The 20,187-nt window shown below is 36.3% G+C and overlaps 1 protein-coding gene across 3 annotated transcripts in view; it reads left to right on the top strand.

Annotated features, from left to right (window-relative positions):
• The window catches only part of MIB1 (MIB E3 ubiquitin protein ligase 1), a 75,958-nt gene that overhangs the window by 28,938 nt on the left and 26,833 nt on the right, over positions 1–20,187 (top strand). For all 3 annotated transcript variants that reach the window (XM_071554688.1, XM_071554687.1, XM_071554686.1), the window contains exons 11-12: positions 1,813–2,010; positions 4,698–4,849. In XM_071554688.1, coding sequence (XP_071410789.1) covers positions 1,813–2,010; positions 4,698–4,849 — 350 coding nt within the window. The remainder of the gene's footprint in view (positions 1–1,812; positions 2,011–4,697; positions 4,850–20,187) is intronic.

The following is a 20,187-nucleotide window of genomic DNA, read 5'->3' as shown; positions in this document are numbered from 1 at the left end:
ATAGAGCTCAAAAAGCCTTAGAACAGGTAATTAGGTAGTCGATAGCTTTTTCTAGGTGTATTTATGCTACTGTGTAGTAACTACGCAGGGGGATCTAGCTCCTTAGATTATTTGTTTTGATGCTGAGCTAAAAAAAGTACACAATTTTGGACCTCTGCTCATTAAAGGAGGAATTCTATACATTATGATTTAATAAAATCGAGGGGTTGTATCTCAAAATTGGAATATGTTAAAACTGAAATATTCAGTTATTACAGTTATATGGGGCTTCATTGGTAAACATGTCTGTGCTTTTTGCAGGCTGCTAATATGAAGACAAATTACCCTGCACCTATGAAACCAAGTGCTCTGTAAATACAAGTGTAGCAGTTTAGCACTACTGTCACACTCTTGGTAAAGTTCACCTGATATTGATCCTTATAATCAGATGAAAAATACAGAGACATTCCCATTCCTGATCCTTTCTTCATCCAAATGGGCAAGCTTTGGCTTCTTTTGACTGTTCATGTTAGATGAGCCTAAAATGGAATCCTGCTGTCTGAGAAGACAGTTTTGTGACATTACTTGATTGAAAGGCATAAAAGTATCTTTTCAAAAGCTACCAAAAGTACTATTTAGTGCCCTGACCATCTTGGAAACCATATCCACTTTTTCATAAAGATGTATTTGATAATTGGGCAATAAGTCATCTTCCAGCATTTCAAATGCTGTAACTAGTCTCAATGATAACTTATAATTGTGCAAATACAGATTATCCTAAGAGCTATTAATTTTTACCTTGATGTAAAATCTATTAGAAATGTGTTACACATAATACAAAGTATTTTTGAAAGGTATTGCAGAAGAAGCAAACTGATATGGGAAACTAAGCTTATTCAAGAGCGCTAGTGAGCCCTTGATCAGCTGTGCTTTTATCTTACAATTTTCAGTATTTCTCTGTTTTCAAAATTAAATTACAAACATGTAGCAATATTAAACTGTGCGTGAATATTCAGTTAGAAATTAGCCTATGGAAGGTATTTCATTGAAACTTGTTATATACCTTCCATTTTACTTTTAGATTTTGTATATCATCATTAATACTGAAATCACTTGATTAATATTTTAAAATGTTTCATGCTGTACAGTCAACTTTTATGAATGTTAAATAACCGAAACTGACAAATGAATGATTTTCAAATCTTAGTTCTAAGTCTGGATGGAACTGAATCAGAGTTTTATTGCTGTGAATCATCATCATCATCAAAATAGAGCTTCTAATGAATTGCAAGATCAGTCCCAGATGTTCTTTGGAAAGGATGAAAGTGAAAACTAAGACACATAAAACAACCCTAATGAATATTAACTTAGTTGCATGAACAAGGCAATTCTCATGTCTTACACCATGCTTTGGAATCTGTAGCATTTCCCGGGTTACAGGAAGAACTGCCCTGGGGTACTGAGTGTAATACTGTTTGGGGGTTGGATTTTGTTTGTGGATTTTTTTGGTGGTTTTGGTTTGGGTTTTTTTGACAGTGGTTGGTTTGTAGTAGAAATGCAAATGAATCCATTTGGTTCAGGGTAATAGTTGTATATGGTGTAGAATATTGTATGTCATAGAATATGTACGTCTTTATATGAACAGGTTCTACATCCTCTGTTCTTGTGCTTTGAGCAATTATTTTAATTAGGTATTTTGATGGTATCTTGGTTGTTTGTTTTTTATTTTTAAAGAAATGAAATAAGCACAGTTGTTTGGTTTAAATTAACCTTCTTGTTTAAATGCAAATGAAATGTGAAATACACTGTGTGAAATTAACGTTTCTATTTCAGGACAAAGATGGAGACAGGGCTGTCCACCATGCAGCCTTTGGTGATGAGGGGGCTGTGATTGAGGTGTTGCACCGGGGCAGTGCAGATCTGAACGCTCGCAACAAGCGCAGGCAGACCCCACTCCATATTGCTGTCAACAAGGGTCATCTGCAAGTTGTGAAGACTTTACTGGACTTTGGCTGCCATCCTAGTCTACAGGTAAAGTAAATTTTATCATACATTCACTTTTTAGCTACCGAATTTTATGATTTGCTTTGTGTAGCTGCCAGAAAAATTATGGGAAATGGGGTTGAAAGGAACAGACCTTGTAAAGTTATGTGTCTCAACCTCTGCCCCAGCATGTGGTTAGCTGTAACAAAAATGCTATTAGATCTGTTACTTTTCTTCACAACTAGATTGGCACCTCATGTATTCTAGCCAGTTGATGTTAATTGGTATTTTCACAGACTGTAGTTATTTAATTGTTAACTTTTCCTTCAGGTTAATTCCTCCTATATCTAACCCACAGTTGCGTACAGCTTCTGCAAGCTACAGCTTAGAAGGTGATGATACTGTAGAATGTTTCATTAAAAGAAACATTTTATTTTTTTCCCCAAATTGACTTATTGATTCTTTCAAATTCTTTCAATTCTTTCAGATTCTTTCAATGTTCATCTTTTTATCTAGAAAGCCCTAATGCATAGGACCTCAAGTACCATATTTCACAGGATATTTCATCCATAATGAATGTGGTGGAAGCTGTAACATAAGTGCAACGTTCTGTTGAGAAGGTAGAGTAGAAACGTGCTATCAAATAAGCAGGTATCCAGCTGAATGCAGCTGCATGCACCACATTAGTAAAACAAATGAGAAGGGGTAAGTTTGAAAAAGTTTGCATCTAATGGCCTGGGCTGAAATAGTAGAGCACTCACTTAGCATGCGAGAGGTAGTGGGATCGATGCCGGCATTCTCCAAGTGTTATATTGGAAAAAAATTCTTTCCAGAGAGAGTAATCAGGCATTGGAATGGGCTGCCCAGAGAGGTGGTGGATTCACCATCCCTGGAGGTTTTTAAACTGAGATTGGACGTGGCACTGAGTGCCATGATCTAGTAAAGGGACTTGGGTTGGACCAAGGGTTGGACTTGATCTTGGAAGTCTTTTCCAACCCAGTCAATTCTGTGATTCTAAGATATGCAGTAATAGCACATTACTTCCTTGTTTTGCCATGTCCATAATCAGAGATTTTTTTTTGGAAGCAGTTTATCCACATAAAAGAAGATGAGCCAAAACTTTCTTGAAATTAGTGAGTATAGGAATTGTTTATTTATCTGCTTCCCACCTAACTCTTGCTCTTGCTGAGGTGGAGCTGTTATGTCCATTCAGACCCTGTTTAGTACTTGTTGAGCAGTAGATACAATAAAGAATCTGATGTGCTAAAGCCTTTAAAGGGTGACTTAATGATCTGTGAGTGTCCAGAGAGGATTTTCCTGTTTTTAAATAACAGGATCTTGTTTGAGTTGAAAAATTCAGTAGAATGGTGCTATGATACTCCATCTGGAAAGTATAATTATCATTGAACAGACTGAACTTTCAGATTCTGAGTGCTGAGGAACTGTGATGTGCAGTTGTGTGTAGGTGATTGATTTGGTCAACGAGAAGAGCACAGGGGAGTCAGACTGAGGCATGACTGGAATTTAAAGGGCCAGCATTCTACTACTCTGGCCAATTCACTGTGTAAACAGAAACATACATTAGTCTGTAAACAGTAAATTCAGGAAAACTGATCAGTTAAACCAAATAAAAGCTACAAAGTTACATAATTAGTTTCGGCAAATTGGTTCACACTGGTGGTTTCTGTATTCTGGCACTTTTCGTTTGGCAGGTTTTGATTCTCACTGTGGAGATTGGTTTTCTTATTAATAATGTATTGCTAAAATGTTCAGGTTCTGTGTTAGTCAGTTTGCAGTTGAGTTAGTGTTGGTGAGAAAAGACTTCCTGACTTACATAGTGTGAGAATTTTACTGGAAGCATAAATCTAGAGATTTTGCCTATATAGCTGCAAATAAATGGATGTGTTTTCTCTCTGTTGGTCTAGGGCATTCCTCTTCAGTCCAGCCATTTGAGTCCTTGAATAAGTAATGTGCAAAATGCTTCTAGGAATAAAAAGTGTTTTTTCCTTACTTCGGGTATTTGAAAAATAAAACACCAAGCTAAAAATATAAATTCTTTGACTGTTCAATTATGCAGTGATGGATTTTCATGTACTTTGTATAGTGTAATCTCATATTAGCCATAACAAATTTAAAAGCTTAATATTACTTTGACATTGGCCTTTGCTTCATGGGAAATTATCTGCTTCAGTTAAAACAATAGCTACACTTGTGTGTATTATTTGGGTTGCATTTTATTTTGATTTGCTTATGATTTTATTTCACACTGTCGTTTTGTTATTGTCTTTTACATGGTTAATTGCTGGCTTAACCTTACAGTCTTTATTCAAAAATTCCCTGCCTCCTATTGCCTGACTAGTCTTCTCTCTGTCATGTTAGTTTTTGTTGCTGTCCTGTTACTCATAAGTTGTAATTTGGGCACCAACTCCACCTGGATATGAAGCACAGAGAAGTCGATATCTACACCAATATCCTTAGTACTACCAGATGCAAAGCATAGTTCTGGCAGTGGCATAACTGTAGAATTCTGGAGCCCAAGGTAGGGTTACCCACTGAAGCATTTGCAAAACTAGAGCAAGACAAGAAGCAGCTTACTCTGAACTTTGAAGTATAGCAGCACTTTCAGGTCTTGAAAAGCTGTTTTGTGCTTGTGAAGTCTGTTTTCCTAGTGATACTTTAGCATCTTTTTTATTTGAATGCATACAAAAATTGATGTAAATTCTTTCTGGTTTTAGGATTCTGAAGGTGACACTCCACTTCATGATGCAATAAGTAAAAAGCGTGATGACATCCTTGCTGTGCTGTTAGAAGCTGGAGCAGATGTTACTATCACCAACAACAATGGGTTTAATGCTCTCCACCATGCTGCACTAAGAGGAAACCCCAGGTAAAGATTTTTCTTTTTAAAGATTATTTTTTATCATTTGTGAGAGAAAGAGTAGAACTATGGGATTCTTTCAAAAGATCCTTAAATCTATGTGTATTTGTATTTCTTAAATGTTGATGTTGATTGACTGTGCATCTTTCTAATACTTAGAAGCTCTTAGTGGAATGAAGCCACTGGTCTGCCCAGTGTAGTGCTGTATCCAGGTAACTCCAAATCCCTAGGAAATTTCCTGTTGTGGCTGTAAAATTCAGCCAGTAAAAGTTTTGATAAGTAAGTTACGAAGTAAGATCTTAAAGATGAAATCTTGAGGTAGGATTTGCAGAAAACATTTCCTTTCTTGAATATTGGAATTGACAAAGGGATTTGAGTATTTTAGGAATACATATTTGTGAATAATTATTAAGCATACCACACAGCTATAAAGTGATCTTAACGATTGTTCCATTAAATTAAACTTGTCAGTATAAGAAACAGTTAATTACATTTTCTTAGAAGTATGTACAAAAGGAATTGCCTATTTCAGCTTTTATATAGCAGCTCAACTGAAAAAGTTCATTTTAAGGCATGATTTGTTTTATGCTGGCTGCATATTATATGTCTACCCTCAGCCTTCAGTTTGGGCAGGTTTCAAAAATTATTGCATAGATAAAACTTAATGGAAAAGTTGTGTTACTGGTTGCTTGTTACATTGTGGATAAATAGTATTTTTCAAAACTGTCATTCTAGCAAGACTTCAATAATAATTTATCAGATAGTGGTGGAGAATTCAGTATAGTTTACAAAAAAGAAGAAATGTTGGTGTTTACTTGTTTACTACTAAATTCTACTTTTCAATTGAATGAAGTTGGACAAATAAAGCTGTAAATTAGTATAAATTGCACCCATATTACTATATGGGATTAAAATCTGGATTAGTGTGTTAGAACATAGCTGTCAAGACTGATAGTTAAAAAGTGAACATAATTATTTATATATGTATACGGAATGGAATCACGCTTCCCAAACTAAAAGTAGTGGTTGGAAGTGTTGATAGGATCAAGAAAGGTGTTTACCATTTTCTACAGTACTCATAGAGGGTCTTCAAGTGAACATGTCAAGGACCAAGTGACGAAGGTTTACCTTGGGCATTCAAAAGACAATTCTTTCAAGTCTGACTTGGTAACATCTTCGTTCAATGTGAATTCTTCACACTGACATAACAGCATTAGCCAGGAGCACTGGTTCCTGTCTCAGTGACTTAGGTCAGATATTTTTGGTTAGTTTTTTTTTTCTTGCTATTCTTCTCCTCAGGTCTTATGATAGTTGGTTTGTGTGACCATGATCTCAATATGAGACGCAGGGGAATTGTATGGGAAAAAATGTTCTTCATAGGCAGGAAGGCTTTTCTGTGGGTGATGTTTAGGAGCATCCAAATGCTCCTTCGATGGAGGGATCCAAGTTGTAGTTCAGTCTGGGTCAGTTTGATGGTATAATTTGAGGCATAGTGCAGTCTTCCCAAGAATGCTCTCTCCTTTACAAAAGTGTTTTTTTTTTTTAAGATTAGGAAAATATTTCCAGTATTAGTGATTTGTACCCTGTGTGGGTTCCCCCAACACATGGGGTTTCACTTCAATCTAAAATAGATATTGAATATACTTTTTTGGTTGCAGTTCCCTCTGAGCATTTCTGAAGCATGCAGAAGGAGAATGTTGTCTCCACCACAGAAGTACTTTCATGTAAAATCGTAATGCTCTCAGTGTTAGATATTTTACACATCAGCCTGGGAAGAAATGAATGAAAATAAAACCAAAAGAAATCTGTTTTGATTTCTTTCCCACAGATAAAAAACATTGTAAGAGTTTGATTCATTTAGGAATTTAGTTTTATATTCCTCAAGAATTTAGTGATACTTGTTTCATTGTTGATTCTGTACTTTTACCACTCACCTGTTTCTGAACGAAACCAAAGGTTTAATATTTGCCACTGTTTTTCTAATCTGATAGAGAGCAGTGGCTGTTAGTGATCTGTTAAATGCACTAATCACAAGCTATTTAAAACACTGTTAAAAATAACCCCCTGAACTTCAGCTGATGCCTGCTATGGGTCACAAACTGCATAATAAATTCTATTTGCAACCCTACTTAAGGACCTATTTTCCCTAATCTTAAGCTTTTCTGTTCCACCTAAACTGGAGTTTTAGTGGCTTCAGGATGTGAGGCCCTATATGGAGACCATACACTGAATTACTCATATATTCAAATATATGAATATATTCTGTTACTGTCTGTGTTATTTTATAGAAGTTAAACATATATTCATAAATGTCTATAAATCTCTATTCATTTGTGTGTATAATTCTAAAAATTGCATACTTGCTATGTATGCAAGTATTGATAAGGTCCACATCCATTGTCCTTATTAATGATAGTCAAATAAATGCATGTGTTAAGTGCATGGATACCACAGTAAAGTGAAACAGATCTCTACAGTATTTTTTACAGTTGATGTCAAATTGGTATTTGGAACCAATTTCATTTTTAGTGCGAAACCTCTTCTTGCCTGAATTCTCACCTTTATGAACAGTAGAGAGATAGTAAAAAAACATGAATTATGTTTTTAATTTTTCATATGAAAACAAATATATTCTAAGTATTTGTATATTGGATAAATATTATAAGAAAAGTAGTGATTTATGTGAAATAGGTTAGATTTTACTCAGCACTTAATCTTCAATGGCAGTTTGGCAGTGTTTTCCAGAAGTCAAGGCAGAGTGTATTTTGGACAGTATCCTCTTAGTAGAATATTTCTCCTTTTCATATTTTGCTTCTCTTCATACATTGTGAATTGGTCCAGAAGCAGAACTTCTGTTTTTCGTGCTACTGTATAGTGTTGAAATGTAGAATGAGCGATACTTTGCGGTACAGGTAGCTTTAAACTTGTGCATGAGAGAGCTAAAAAGAAATTTTAAATAAAGTGTAGGGAAGTTAAACTTTTATTTAATACGTGGTTTCTTGTTTGTGATTTTTAACTGAGTCAGTCATATTAAAAGTGCATTTATTTTGGACTCCTTTCAAAGTACTGTGAACCTCAAAGCTTGGCAGACTTTCCATCTTCAGTGTTAATGAGACTTTTTTCAGACAGAAAAAAGGATAATAAAATTTGAAAATACTGTACAGATGGGATATTTTTACTGTGTTATCATCTCTTGCTTATGTTTGATCTGTTCGCATACCTGTGACTTCAGATTTTTGAGCTGAAGACATGACTGTGAAGTGTAGGCGTATTTTATATCCGTTGCCCCAGTTAGTTTGAGATTTGCATTGTATCTTGTGAAGAGAGCTTTATTCACTCTGCAGCGAGCATCTTAAACAGAGGCTGCTCTTAGCTGACCTGACTTCACACGTGTGTACCATCAGTTCTTCAAAGCAATAAATTCTGCTGGCCTTCAAATCAAAAAATTAAAGTCCTAGAGTAAGATGCAGATCTCATGTATTGCTCTCCAACAGCAAGGAGTATGTCATCTTTATGTTCATAAACTGGCGAGTAGGAGATGGTGGTTTAAATTAGAATTGTAAGTTTCCCCATGGTTTTCTTACTGTTTAGGAGATCTGTACTTGTTTTTAGATTTGCAGATGGTTTGAAGGGTTGGAGTGCAATTTCTAACAGCGATTTAATTGAGAGGTGGAGTTCCTCACCTCTGCTTAGTGTTAATGAGTGACTTCCAGTCTCCTGTGCTGTGTTGTCATGGAGGTCCTCAAAGAGACAAGTTGTGAGGTGATGAGTGTTGTACAATTATTTTCTAAAGCAATCAAAAGTAGGTTTTTGCTTTTGTACTTGCAGTTCTGACAGTAAGTGTAGGTTAAGCTTAGTTGAAGCTGAGTGCAAAAAGCATGTTTCTAAAACCTCTAATTAAAGTATTATGTCAGAAACTGCTTTGAAAGAATACTTTTGTTTAAGTTGGTTTGGAGAAGGAGTATAACCTCCATGAGCAGACCTATAATTAGATGGCAGATCAGCCTGTAGCTGTTGAGGTCAGTGACAAATTTATTATCTTTAAATAATAAATAATATGCCCGACACGTACAAGATGGCAAACACAGTTCCTGCTCTGCAGTTTCATCCATTGTGCAGATAAAAAAAGCAGGGGAAGTGGAAGAGAGATGCCCATAAAATAGATGTGCCCTACCAGTACTGTTCACGATTGTTTCATTTTGATCTTGTTTGTTTGTCCTGGTCACTTTTGCTAAAAAGGGCACCAGAGAAAAAATTCAAGAGAGAATAAATCATTGGAAAATGTGTTTATTTCACTGCTTACCTGTCTTCTTTATAAATGTAAAAGATGAAGTTTCACTGAATGTGGACATAATATTAAACACCAGTAGCTATTTATTTACAAATACAGACTTGAAATTCTGGAATACAGAATTTGCTGCACTCCTTGTTACCTTCTGTCTTCAGGCTGCCTAGAATAGTTGAACTGAACTGCAGAGAGGACTACATAAATACTCTGAGCAGGCTTCATGTCCAGTTTTAAAAACATGACAAATCCTGTAGTGATCAATGCATAGCTACAGCTGGTTGAAGGGGACCAAATCCATTGAAGAGGTGATTTGGTTCCATTTTACCAGCTTTAGCAAAGCATTGGAGTGCAGGGAGTTTATAATTTAGTAACACATTTTTAAGCACATGAACAGTTCACAAAGAACATGTGGCTTTCTTCTGTGTTACACAATTTGTTGTCAATGCAGATTTTTAACTCTTTCTCTAATTTGAAGATTGCAAAATGAAAAGCTGTATACCAGAAAGGCCTTTGTAGGTTTGTTCCATCCTTGAGTATTTCCTTGAGGATCTTTGGATGATTCTCAAATCAAATTAAAGTTGCAGTTTTAACTTTTTCTTGTCTGCAGTAATGAAATTTTAGAGTAGATTTGAAACTGAAGTCCTAAAATTTCTAATCGGATAGAGCTCCCTTTCTTCTTTATGTTAAACTGCCCTGGGGAAGGAGGTTTCAGTTTTCCCCCCCCTACCCCCCCATTCATTTTCTGGCAGGTTTCTGTTTGCAGCTGCTTTTATGCTGTAGTTGGTTAGCACAAGTATAAATGTCAAGTGCTTTCAATTCCATTGCTATATCTCTGTTTAGTATTAACTTTTTAGGAATGATTATATAATATAGCGGGATAGATTTCTTTTTCACTCTGATAGCATATGTTAAAACATTCAGTGCCAGAAAAATACAGCTTTTAAAGAATTACCTGATGTTGCAGCTGATTTCTTCTAAATTAAAGTCCTTAATACATTTGTGAGTGCTCACAAAGGTGTGGGGTTTTCCCCCCTTCATATATTGAATTCTTTCTGAGCTTTGACTACAGTGGAAAGTAGGGGACAACATTAATTCAAACCATTCACCAATAATGATTGTGTCAAGGATAATCTACATCTGTTTGTTGCATAGTCTGATGCTGATGGGAATATTTATGTAAATATATTCCCAATACCATGTATCCTAATAGAAACATAGCAGGTGTGTCACTTGGACTTAAGCAGCAAGATGGCTATAAAATGAGTTTCTATTTTTACCAGTTATAGAGGAACTGTTTTACAGATACAGCTGCTCAAGTGCACTTTTGGATGGCAGTACAGTTTCATGTACTGGCCATATCGGGACAAAAAACGGCTGTGGAAAAAAGCCGTGTAGCATTTGATAATGTCAGCATCTGTTATCCCTGTCAGTCACACAGTTGAAATGTTTGAGTTACAACTGTGTCAGCAGATGCCCAAAGTTCAACGTGTGCTCAGTTAAAATTGAACAGCTGATCTAAGTGATGGATGTGACATTTTAGAGTGACTGGATATGTATTCTTAGAGATATGCTAACATGAACTAGGAGGAAGCAATGTCAACATATAATTTTAACTTCTGTATCACTCTGAACTGTCATTTTGTTTTGGCATAGCATTGCAATGTTATACAAGAGAGAACACAGTATGATAAATTGTTACCAAAACTTTTCAAAATAAATTTAAGCTGTTAAAAAAATTGGTCTCATTATATAGTGTAAGCCAGATCAATTGACACTGAGCACAGGAACTTTTTAGGAAAAGAACTGAATGCTTAGCAATTAACCCCTCAGTGAAGCTGTTAGTAATACCAAATTGGTTTCTGTGAACATAATGAAGTTCAGTAGCACTACTCTATTCAGAATAGCTACTGCAATTTGATTTGTTTCCCATTAAAACCCAAGTTTTAATTTAGATGCTAAGATACTGTAGCTTTCAGGTCAAAATATATAATTGTAAGAGAAGTAGCTTTAAAACAGATACTGATACTTTGCTTTCTTAAGCAGATAAGATAATGGTCCAGATAAGATACTGTTTCTTCTTGTACATAGGTTAATAGATAGTTTCAGATGTTAAAAATATCAGGCTATGTATATTATTACCTGTTTGATAATTATTTGAATATTTAAAAATCATATCTCTGTCTAAAAATCATACATTGCCTTTGCTTATTTTTCTTGCTTGTTCTGGTTTTTATTTTTTTTCTCCCAGGCATTTAAGTAAGCAAGGGAATACAGTTAGTCTTTAATCTGGGCCAAATGTGCCTGCGTATCATGGGCATATCCTGTTTAATAGTTGCTTTTAGAAGGTTGCTGTCATGAGTAGGAATGGCTGGATTGATGAACAGGTAGTTCTTGTTTTGTTTCTGAATTTGATGTTGAATGTCTTTACTTTGGAATAATATGCACAGTATATTTTAATTTTAATATTATTTTATATTTTAACTTTTAGAACTTAGAAGTGTTGCAGATCTACTTATGTAGTTCTTACAATTTTCTGGATGCTTTTAAGTCATCTTTTCATAGGCAATTTTCTTAAATTTGGATTTAAAATAAATACAGCTTATTTGAAAATAGTGTTTAAGAAAACTTACCTTTTAGATTGTAGTTGTAATTTGTGTTTTCATTTAGGAATCTGTCAATAGCTTTAATCTGCTGACTAGCAACTGTGGCCTAGAAATCTCTGTATTGTCACTTTCTGTGCTAAACCTGACACTGCACTTTGTATCGAAGAGCTCAGTGAGCATAATAAGTGCTGATTTGGAGAAAATTCTAACTTAAGTCTTGTTAAATTGCAGAAGTTGTTATACTTCATTATTTTGGCTATTATTTTCTCTAAATCACAGCTGTAATTTCTTGGCTGTTAATACTTGTCTCAGTTGCAGCGTGTGGATTTAAATATTCTATGGTAGATGCAAATTTAAGTGCTACCATCTGAAGGACACAGAACAGGCTGTGATTACTAGAAGAGTGACTTATTTTTGATGAGATACATTTTGATAATCAGGCTTCTAAGTTTACTTTAGGAACTTCTAAGTGAGGAGTACTGGTAATGATAAATTTTGCAGCTATGCTGTACTCTTAATTGGTGCATTTCAAGATTACATTTCTAGCCTTGTTTTGAGTTCTATTTGCAACTAATATCCTGCTTATCAGCTGTTAACAATTCTTCCTAGCCACTTTTATAGTCACTTAATTTAATGTTTTGTTACTAACAAGTATGAGTTATTTTGGCAATACCAGATGACCCTTAGAAAGCCAATTTGTCACATGAATGTCATTCAAACAAGAGGGAAACCTGTTTCTTCCAGCAGCTGTTTAGTTTCCTCTTACTGGTCGTTCCTTGCCTGCCAAAAATACATACTTCTTTACATTCCATAGCATTGTATGTTCATATGGGTACATAAAGAAGTATGTGCTCTGAGCAGGTACACACAGAGGTGCTCGACTGCCTGTCAGTTGAACCTGAGAAATAATTTGCTGCTTTCTGTTGCTGTCATTAGGTAAAACTCAGGCTGACAATTCTTTGGAAGAAAATGTTAACTGATGACAGAAAATAAACTTACTATGCTAACTGAACTTTGCAATACAATTTACCTGCACAGTGTCTTAAAGCTGGTTATAGTTCATTGTTTTGGGATGGCATTGGTGTTAGAAGTGCTTTTCCGTATTTTTTCAGCCTCATGCTGTTTGTTCTAAGTGACCGTGTTTAAGTGCAGAGGAGTTGAATTGCTGGTAGCTCTGCGTCATCTTGTCTTAGAATTTGTAGTTGTAGTCCACTATGAAAGCTTCAGTTTTCTCCCAGGTCTTCTAGCAGATTTTCATGTTGGAGTACAGTTTGCATCTCGTGTCCTGAAGGGAAGCACAGACTTGTCGAATATGGCAGTTACAGACTTATTTTCTTAACCCAAATCCCACCCCATGCTTTTTGCATCCCATCCAGTATTTTGCAAACTCTTTGCAGGTTTACACTTTTTTACGCTGTATTTCAGAGGGGTTTAGAAAACCCAAACCAAAACAAACAAAAACCAAACACAAAAGCACATGTCATCAGTGATGTTGCATATCATAAAGATGATGACATTGAATTAAGAAAACAACCTCTAACTGCTGTGACAGGATTTGGATTGTTAGGCCAAAGGTCACATGGGAAAGCTAATACCTATTCAACACTTCTGCAAGCAGCTTTTCTCATTTTTTAAAACTGGCACTCACCTGCCTTAGTCAAAGTCTTGCTCACACTTGAAATTTTTATGACAACTTAAAAATTAAACCAAACAACCAACTCAAAGAAACAAACCCAAGTTTAACCCTGTTTCATAAGATTCTGTGTGACTTGGTTTGGAACTGTGGTTAGGTGTCTGGTACACAGTACAGCTTTGACTTCTAAGGGGCTGTCAGATAAAGATCATGGTTGCTTAGTTTGTATTTCAAGAATTGATTGGGGTTACAGTAAGGAGTGAGCTTTGTCTTTACACCATCAGAAGGTAAACTTGAAATAAGCTTTAAGAATTAGTTACTGTAACAGTCGTAAGGAAAGCTGCGAGCAGAGGAACTAAGAATTTCTGCAGCTCATGACAAAAACCTAGTGCAGCTGATAGAGAGCAAATCAGCGTGTAGCAGTAGCTAGCACAGTACTACGAGGAGAATCAGCAATGCAGCATTAGAACCACAGCAGTCACATTCTAGTTTTTAAGTAGGTTGTTTTCATGTATGTCTGAGATAAAGCACCTTGAAAATTTTGCTTAGACCTAGTTGAGAACTCAGCGTTGCACTACCACACTGTTTATTAGGTTTTCTTTTAAAGTTGGTTATTTTTTTAGTTGTGCATAGGAAGATAAGAATACATTTCACTGAAATGAACAACCATCTAATGGCATTGCAATTTATTAGTTTATCTTCTTTAAAAAGAATTCTGCCTACCGAGCAAGTTGGGGTTTGTTTTTTTTTTTTTTTTTTGCTATGAAATTTGAACTAACATTGTTTTCTTTCAACCTGCTCTTTACACTACAAATGCTTGGTACTTTAACACACTCAAAATTAAGCTGTTCCCAGAGTAGAGGGATTAATATAACAATAAAAAACATTCTAGTAAATAAGATATACATGCAGAAAGTCATAGGCATCCTTTAAACGTGCAGAATAATGCAGGTCTCCTGATGTTCTGTTACCTGTAAGTTTAGTATCATGCAGCATTTGCAGTTGGAAGAGAGGTAATGACCTAGAGACACATCAGCAGCAGCCATCTCATCCTGAGTGCTCTCTCACTCTATTCGCTGAATCAGCTCTTCGTTACATGGGAGGGGGAGGCAAGGGGGGGCCGAATGTCGGTGCATACAGTACCTCACCACCTTAAATAGATAAACTTAAAAGGAAAAAAAAAAGCATGAAAAGATGGGTGCCTAATTGGCACCTCGTGCCTTTCTTTGAATGCTAAAATATGGATGATGTTGTATAGAAATTATACCTTATGTCTGCTGAACTGAGTTAAGACTCCAAGGATAGATGTTAGGAAGCCAAGGGAAGGTGAACTTAGCCCACTGTCAGATGAAAATATTCACAGCCAAAAAGAAAAATAAAAACCCAACAAAAGACCAAAACCAAGCCCCCCAAAAGTTGGACTTGCTTCCAAAAAAATTTAAAAAGGCACCAAAAAAAGTAGCAATCATCTCCCCCCTCCCCCGGCAAATATTGGTTTCTTCTAGTTCCTTAGATATTGCACTGCATCTTTTCTTGCTTGAGGTTATGTTTCCAGGCTTAACTGTAGGCAGGTCTGTGTTGAAGCTACTTTCCATCTTCAGAGGTCAACTCTGCTAGCGAGGTCAGGGCTCCCGCAGACACACTACAGAAGACACTGACCGTATTTCCCACTTAGAGGGCACGAGCAAACTGTTACGGCTTTATAGGCAGCTAAGCATTTGAAACATGCACTCCCAGGCAAACAGGCTCTCTTGTGCCTCTCTCTTCCCTGACCATATTTAGTCAACCATTGCAAAAAATAGTCTCTCAGCTGTCGATTGTCGATCCGGCAGTGCAGGGAACCTCTATCCAGCTCTCTGCCTATTGATTGTGCAGCCTGCACTTCCACCGCCGCTTAGCCATTTGTCCCCAGGTTTTTTTAGCACTGCCAAATAAAGCTCTCTCTTGTGTTTCCAGTTAGATTTCCCAGGTTTTCACTGAGCTTGCGCTGCTACTAGTAAACCCTGATGAGGCTGTAACTATACTTAGAAACAGGGGTAGGGGGGAGGAGAGGAAGAGGGGCGGGGGGGAAAGGCAGCGCTGCTAGTAACAAGGCAAGGACTTCACGCAGATATAGAACAATAAATATCCTGTGCTGCCACAGCAGGTTGTGTAACCTGGTTTCTTGATCAGTGAAAAACGCTGCGACTAACAACATGTCTGAGGTCTCAGCAGCCTCAATCTAAGTTTTCAACTGGAAATCATACAATTGTTTTATAAAATAGAAGTTGGTGTCAATTTGTAGACCTGAATTTCTATATTCAAATCAAGTTAGAAATTATTTGAAAAAACTTTAATTACTAAAGCCATATAATTCCATACCATTATGTTTAATAATTCTGTAGTATTTTGTTTATAATGCTTATTCATAGAATTAAGTCTAAAAAAGTAGATGTACATGTAAATTAGATGCTACTGTTCTTTGAAAAAACTGAAATTTTCTAGAAGAAAAGAATTACAAAAGAAATCAAGGGAACAGCTCGTTGCATCAATCTGACTCTCATGTTTACAAAATTGGCTTGTGGCAAGCCTAATAACTGCACATTCAAAATATGAGGAGGGATTTTCATATTCATGGGGAGTATATGTAATTTTTTCCTTAAAAAAGAATAACTGAAATGTATCCATTTAAATGCAACAGTCAGCAATCCAAATACTTCAAGACTTTGTATTTTTCAGACAAAATCTTCGCTTAGGAGAAAGAATGAAAAAGCTGAAAATATCTTAATCTAAATTTAAACTGATTAAATGGAAATACTATCTCAAAAAATTATTGATGTAATTACTTAGTTACAAAGTTAAGTACTGTAGGATAAAGATTGTATTGCAAAGTCCTGAGCAGACCAGTGTCTTGGATTTATACTTCCCTTGCTTCCTCTTTGTGTTGATTTTGTCCTGTGTTTGGTAGATTATTACCCTGTAACTTCTGTTGAAGTGTAGCTTTCTGATAAAGTCACATTTTTTTCTTTTCTCTTTGTTTTCATAATTATGCACTGAAGAAAAGGCCATTGTGCAAGGTCTAGGCTAATGCAGAATACATTTTTGTGAATTCCATGTAAATTTATATGCCTCATTGTTTATTTAATTTCTTGTGTATTGAAATCGATTTTTCAAAACCAAGAGATGCTTGTAAATCCCAGGGAGAAGAATAAGAAAACCTGTCTGCTTAAACTTTTGCTAACTAGGCCATCGGTCAGATATGAAATATTAAACTCTAATTTCAAGAATGCAGCCTGCTCAGTAATACCAGTCTGAAGTATTAATCTATTCCTTCTTACTTCTTCCTGAGGGATAAATACTTCCTTCTTTTTTCTTCCAGTGTAACGCTCTGTACTGCAAAGTGAGTGGTGTGAACCAGATCAGGGAACTGATTTGGCTTGAAGTTGTGTGTTGACGTGCACTTCGGGTCATATCGTTGCCAGAAATAGCACTGTCCTGCTCCTGTGTTACTTCTTGCACCATGTTGGTACAAACATTTTTTGCTTCATAGTGAGCAGCCTTGGAGTACTATTCTGTATTAGAATGGTATGAGACTCCAGCAGCATGGGGTGACCTTTTTGATGCTGTGTTGGGACCACTTTTTGGGGGGAGGTTTTTTGAGTAGAGGTGATAGTAAGAGGACAAGAATGGGATTAGCAAAAAGCAGTTTCGCTTCCGTTATGTTGTAAAATACCCAGCTGACTACACGGCCTTAAAAGAAAACTTTGACCTGGAAGCTGTCATTACATCTGATCTGTTCCTTTGGCTGAGGTTCTAACAGAAGGCAGGGTGGGGAGTCAGTGGAGAGAGGAGTATGTGGGGGCGAGAGGTGTTGTGTGTGTGTAATACTTCAAGCCAGGATTACTGTAAAATGTTATGAAACCATGTCACACTGAGACAGTGGGAGCCTGACTTGAGGGAGGAGAATGGTAGGGGAGTAGAGAAACCTGTAGTAGAAAGTGCTTTACAACCCCTGGTGATATGATTGCTGCTAAGTTTATGCTGATCTAAGACTTTGCTTCTGGAAAGCGCTGTCTGCCCTCCCTGCATCTCTGGCTTCATCATTTCCTTACTCTTATCTCTTCTAGTGTTCATCAAGTTGCAGGGTAAGTTGGATTATCTCATTGATCTGTCTGAAAGCGAACTTGTCAAATCAAGAGTCTGGCAGGTTGTTTCACTCTCTAGAAAGTGATGTGTCTCTAGAGCCAACATAATGCAGGAATTAAAGTGCAGGGGAAAATGGGATTGAGTCTTTCACTAGCAATTGAAGTTAAATGTGCTTATACACATCGTGAAGTAGCCTAATTTTTTGCACCTAAAATCTGTTCTCATAAAAACACAACAAAGAGACCCCCAAAGGAGGGACAATCCAGACCACCCCACCACCATCCCACAAAGCCTCAACCTTCCCTCTTTACATCATTCTGCAGTCAAATTGCATGCAGTTGGTAGCAGAGAATCTTCTCTAGTTTCTCTTCATGTATTTTTTTAAACAGAGTGGAAGGATGCCTTTGCAGTTAAGACTTCTAAATCTGGCATCATTTTTATACAATGAGATGCTAGCTTTATCTTGCATACAAATACTTTTATCTGGTAGATTTTCCAAATAAGTCTGTTATTGTATGTCACCTTCTCAGGTAATGCTGATGAGCGTCTGTAAAAGTTCTATAAGTAAAATACCACATTAAAAAAGAAATTTTGTATGTAGGTTGAAAATGAATAATATGTCATATGCTAATTTCATCATAACAATGATTTTTTTTATATCTAATGCTGGTAACAGTTATTTTAAAAAGTGCACTATGTGGCTAAAATGGAATTAGGATACTGTTCAAATCTGTATCAGATTTTTTTTGCAAGTATACAATTCATGCTGTTTAATTTCCATGGCAAGGGAGTTGGAATGAGATGATCTTTAAGGTCTCTTACAACTCAATCTATTCTCTGGCCCTATATATGTTAAACTGTGGTTCCAGAGTCTCTAAGAGCAGGAATTCATAAAGAAAAGAAAAAGAGAGACTTGTGTAACAAGGTCAAATTAAATACATATATGTAACAGCAGCATCTGCTGTTATTCATCTACATCTCAAATGAAATGTAGCACCGTATTAATAGGTGTTCCTTTTACCAAATCACTTGTAACTATTTAGAGCATGGGCTGTGATTTTATAGGGATGAATTATATTGGGCTGTACAAGTGACTGTACCCGGAACAGCTGGGCCTGGGAAAGCAACAGATGCTTCATCTCAGCCCCCCATACACACTTGAGCTTTCTCTTTACCTTTTGCACTGAGCACATGTTCGGCACCTATAAAAAAAGCACTAGTTTCCTCATCCCCACTAAAGCCTTACAGGCAACTTCCTCAAAAATTCTCACTGAATTTTTTCTTTCATTGGCCAATTAAAATTTTCAGAACTTGGAAATGATCATCCAGCTACAAAATGCCAAAAATCTTTATCAGCTTCCTGCTAAGCTGAAGATACTGCAGACCAATAAATACTAAAGCTTACCTGTTACAACATGTTTTTTCATTAGAGATGCTGTAGTAATAATACAAAAATAGCACAGTGATAGCATAATTTCTGTGTTTCAATCGCAGTTTTAGGTGTCTTACCAGTAATCTTTACAGCTGTTTAATCAGCCATGTAATCTCTAGCAGCTCAGTACACTGAAGATAATAGTTTGAAAAGTTTTCTTCACTACTTTCATGATGAGAGCTACCATTAGATTTGTTTATTTCTTGATCTTTTCAGTACAGCTACAGTGAAAGTAGCCTGTCATCTGTTTTAGTGTATATGAGATGAAATCAAGTTTTCAGGACCACATCTGTGTTTTCTAAAAGCAGAGCAGTATGACCCAACCTGTGGGGTTTTTTCATAGCATACAAAATATCTAGTCAATTAGTTTCTTATTTTTCTATCAAAGATGAGAGGTGTTAAAGAAATGTTACTGATGTTTCATTTCTCGAGGCATCTGTTAAAGTGTGTAAATATACTTTAAATTTCATTTTATTTATCTGTGGATTTGTCAATTATTTCCTTACTGAAGAAAAGGATATAAAATACCATTTGAGTTGGTTAGGAGAGTTCCTTGTTTAGTGACTAGAGAGCTACTTTAGCTGGTTGTAATTAGATTTAAGTGTTGGTGCCTTTCCATAGCATTCCTCAGATTATAGTTGCAGTTGTAAGAGGAACTTCTTGACCCTGGGCTTTTTCTTAGGCTATTGTTACCCCATCTTTTCCTGTCGCTCACAGTGGTTGTATTGCTTGTCAGTCATAGGGCATTTTCAGGTACTTTTATTGTGGTTTTTCATACGATCCATAGTAGGTACTCTAGGGCTTTATGGGGTCTTTAGAAACATTGAGCCTGACAGGTGAAGATAAAGAGCTTACATGACATGATGTCCTGTAGGAAGCCACTGTAGAAAGGCTTGTTGTGCTGCTGGTACCATGTGCTCTGTGCTGGTGTGGTGGTGCCCAGGGACAGTCCAGATTGGAAGCGAACCACAGTGCTCCAGACTTGCTCCCTTCCTAAGGCAGTTAAGCACAGTTCTGATGTTATGAACCAGACAGATTTATGTCCTCGATTTGAAAATACTGCATCAGTCCATTACAAAATTAATTATTAATACCAACTAATACGGCTTTATTTTGCCACGTTTCATAAAGCTTTGGTCTCTTGTGCTTTACTAAATTATATCCTCAATTTTTGGAAATTCCCATATAAGTGAATTTCTCAAAGAATTAATATTGGTAGTGTTTGGATTTTTTTCTCAAATATTCTGGTTGGTTTTTTCCTAGCAT

This window comes from Pithys albifrons, chromosome 4 (assembly GCF_047495875.1).
Source record: "Pithys albifrons albifrons isolate INPA30051 chromosome 4, PitAlb_v1, whole genome shotgun sequence".
NCBI lineage: Eukaryota > Metazoa > Chordata > Aves > Passeriformes > Thamnophilidae > Pithys > Pithys albifrons.
This window is presented reverse-complemented; position numbering and strand designations above follow the sequence as displayed.